Source organism: Nothoprocta perdicaria, unplaced genomic scaffold, assembly GCF_003342845.1.
Source record: "Nothoprocta perdicaria isolate Ctin4 unplaced genomic scaffold, notPer1 scaffold_485, whole genome shotgun sequence".
Lineage (NCBI taxonomy): Eukaryota > Metazoa > Chordata > Aves > Tinamiformes > Tinamidae > Nothoprocta > Nothoprocta perdicaria.
Window position 1 is genome coordinate 162,616 of NW_020455738.1, and position 2,905 is coordinate 165,520.

Below are 2,905 nucleotides of genomic sequence, written 5' to 3' on the forward strand. Positions count from 1 at the left end.
TTGCAGAGTGACGGGGGGCACCAGGGCACTGCCGAGGGGCTGGGAAACACCAGGACATTGTAAAGAGTCTGAGGGCAGCAAGAGGATTGCAGAGGGTCTGGGGAAACCAGAAGGCTCCCAGGCAAAGAGTCTGGGGGGCACTAGGGGGTTGCAAAGGGTCTGGGGGTGCCAGGGGGTTGCAGTAGGTCAGGGAGCATTGGGAGGCTTTGAAAGATCTTGGAGGGGAGGGTTGCAGAAGGGTCTGGGGGCATTGGGGAGTTGCAGAACGGTCTGGGGGTTGCAAAGACCCCAGAGGGCACCCAAAGTTGCTGGGGGTGGTGGGACCCCTTCCCTCTCCAGGATCCTGGGGGTGGAGGGCTGCGGTGGAGGCTGAGGCCGCCTTGGAGCCGGGGAGGCGCCGGGACCTGCCCCATGGCAGCCGATGCCCCCAGAGCTGTTTGGGTCGGTGGAGCCCATCCTGGCCGAGCTGCAGGAGGACGACGTCACCGTGTGGGTGCTGGGCRACGGCCCCTACCCGGCGGGCGCCGTCGCCCTCCAGCCGCTGCTGGACGAGGCCTCGGACGAGCTGGCGCCCGAGGACGCCTGGGTGCCCGAGGACATGCAGGACACCTGCCTCTACATCTTCACCTCGGGCACCACCGGTGGGTGCCGCCGGGGCGAGCGGGCACCGCGCGGCGCCGGCGAGGCGGGAGCCGGGAGCTGACGGTGCCTCCTGCCGCCGCCAAGGGCTGCCCAAAGCCGCCCGCGTCAGCCACCTCAAGTCCATCATGTGCCTGAGCTTCTACGAGCTGGTGGGCGGGCGCAGCGGCGACGTGGTCTACCTGGCGCTGCCGCTCTACCACCTGGCCGGCTCGCTGCTGGGCGTCGTGGGCTGCCTGGGCATCGGTGAGCGCCGCGGCCGGGGCGCGGGCCGGAGCGGGAYGGGGCGCCCCGAGCTGCCCGCGCCGCCTCCCCGCTGCAGGCGCCACCTGTGTGCTGAAGGGCAAGTTCTCAGCCAGCCAGTTCTGGGACGACTGCCGCGCCGAGGGCGTCACCGTCTTCCAGTACATCGGGGAGCTCTGCCGCTACCTGGTCAACCAGCCGCCGGTGAGCGGCCGGGGCGCCGGCGCGGGCCCGGCAAGGGGGGCTGCGCTGCTGACCCCCCCCCCAAAACGGGTCCCGGCAGCACCCCGGGGAGCGGGCGCACGGGCTGCGGCTGGCGGTGGGCAGCGGGCTGCGCCCGGACGTCTGGAGGGCCTTCGTGCAGCGCTTTGGCCCCGTGCGCGTCGTGGAGACCTACGGCCTCACCGAGGGCAACGTCACCCTCTTCAACTACACGGGCACCGTGGGCGCCGTGGGCCGCAGCAGCTTCATCTACAAGGTGCCGGCGCGGGGCGGGCGGCCCGGCCGGACCCCCAGACCCGACGCCCTCCCTGAYGCCGCCCCCTCCCCAGCTCTTCTCGCCCTTCGAGCTCGTGCGCTACGACGTGGCCCGGGGCGCCCCGGTGCGCGACGCGGCCGGGCGCTGCATCCGCGTGGGGCCCGGTGAGCAGCCCGGGGCTGGGGGGGGCGCTCGGTGCCCCCCGCGCCCCCGTCAGCGCCGCCGCCGTGCCCGCAGGGGAGCCGGGGCTGCTCGTGGCGCCCGTGACGCCGCGCGCTCCCTTCCTGGGCTACGCGGGCAGCCCGCAGCTCTCGGAGCAGAAGCTGCTCCGGGACGTGTTTGCCGCCGGCGACGTCTACTTCAGCACCGGGGACCTGCTGGAGCAGGACGCCGCGCAGTTCGTCCGCTTCTGCGACCGCACCGGGGACACCTACAGGTGCCGCCCCCCACCCCGGTCTAGGGCGGCCCCCGGCCCCCCCAGCCCCACGCAGCGCCCGTGTCCCCCCGTCTAGGTGGAAGGGTGAGAACGTGGCCACCACCGAGGTGGCCGAGGCCCTGCTGGCCCACGAGGCGCTGCAAGAAGCCACCGTTTACGGCGTCACCGTCCCAGGTACCGGCGCCCGCCGCCCGTCCCGGTGCCCCGGCGGCTGCCCCGGCCCCGTCCCGACGCGGCGGCTCTGCCCCGGCCCCCGCAGGCCACGAGGGCCGCGCCGGGATGGCCGCCCTGGTGCTGCGGCCCGGCTGCCGCCTGGACGGCGCCCGGCTCTACCGGCACCTGCAGGAGCTGCTGCCGCCCTACGCGTGGCCCCGCTTCCTCCGGCTGCAGGTAACGGCCGGGATGCAGCCCGGGGTGCTCGGGGTGCCAGCCTACCTGTGCCCAATGTGCCTGGGATGGTGCCCAGGATGGCACCTGCGATCGCCAGGGTGCCTGGGACGGTSTCCAGATTCCCCGGAGGGAATGAAGGGTGCCTGGGACACTTTGTAGAATGCCTGGAATGGTACCCAGGAGGGTACCCGGGTGCTTGGCATTCCGGGATGATGTCCAGGATGCTGGAAAGGTGCCCAGGAGGGTCAGGATGGTACCTGGGATGCCCAAGGAGGGTACCCAGGTGCTTGGCATTCCGGGCTGATGTCCAGGATGCTGGAAAGGTTCCCGGGAAGGTCAGGATGCCCAGCAGGGTACCCGGGTGCTTGTTGTGCCGGGCTCACGTCCAGCTGCCCGGGCTGCTGGGGGTGCCCAGGGTGCCCCCCGGGCTCCGGGTGCTCCCCTGCCCCTCGGCGCCCGCAGGAGCRCCTGGACATGACGGAGACCTTCAAGCAGCAGAAGGGGCGGCTGGCGCGCGAGGGCTGCGACCCGGCGCGCGTGGCCGAGCCGCTGCTGGTGCTGGACGCGGCGGCGGGCGCCTACGTGGCGCTGGACACGCGGCGCTGGGCCGACATCGCGGCCGGCCACCTGCGCCTCTAGGGCTGCCCGGCCCATCCCTCCCGGCCCATCCCATCCCATCCCATCCATCCCGGCCCATCCATTCCGCCCCATCCCGTCCC

At 72.9% G+C, this 2,905-nt stretch overlaps 1 protein-coding gene across 1 annotated transcript; it reads left to right on the top strand.

Moving 5' to 3' along the window:
- Positions 1 to 421: 421 nt before the first annotated feature.
- Positions 422 to 2,825, top strand: SLC27A3 (solute carrier family 27 member 3). Its single transcript, XM_026047248.1, has 9 exons — positions 422 to 641; positions 727 to 885; positions 962 to 1,086; positions 1,166 to 1,360; positions 1,434 to 1,524; positions 1,598 to 1,796; positions 1,873 to 1,970; positions 2,056 to 2,186; positions 2,649 to 2,825. The coding sequence occupies exons 1-9, from the start codon at positions 422 to 424 to the stop codon at positions 2,823 to 2,825; spliced, it is 1,395 nt and encodes a 464-aa protein (XP_025903033.1).
- Positions 2,826 to 2,905: the final 80 nt, after the last annotated feature.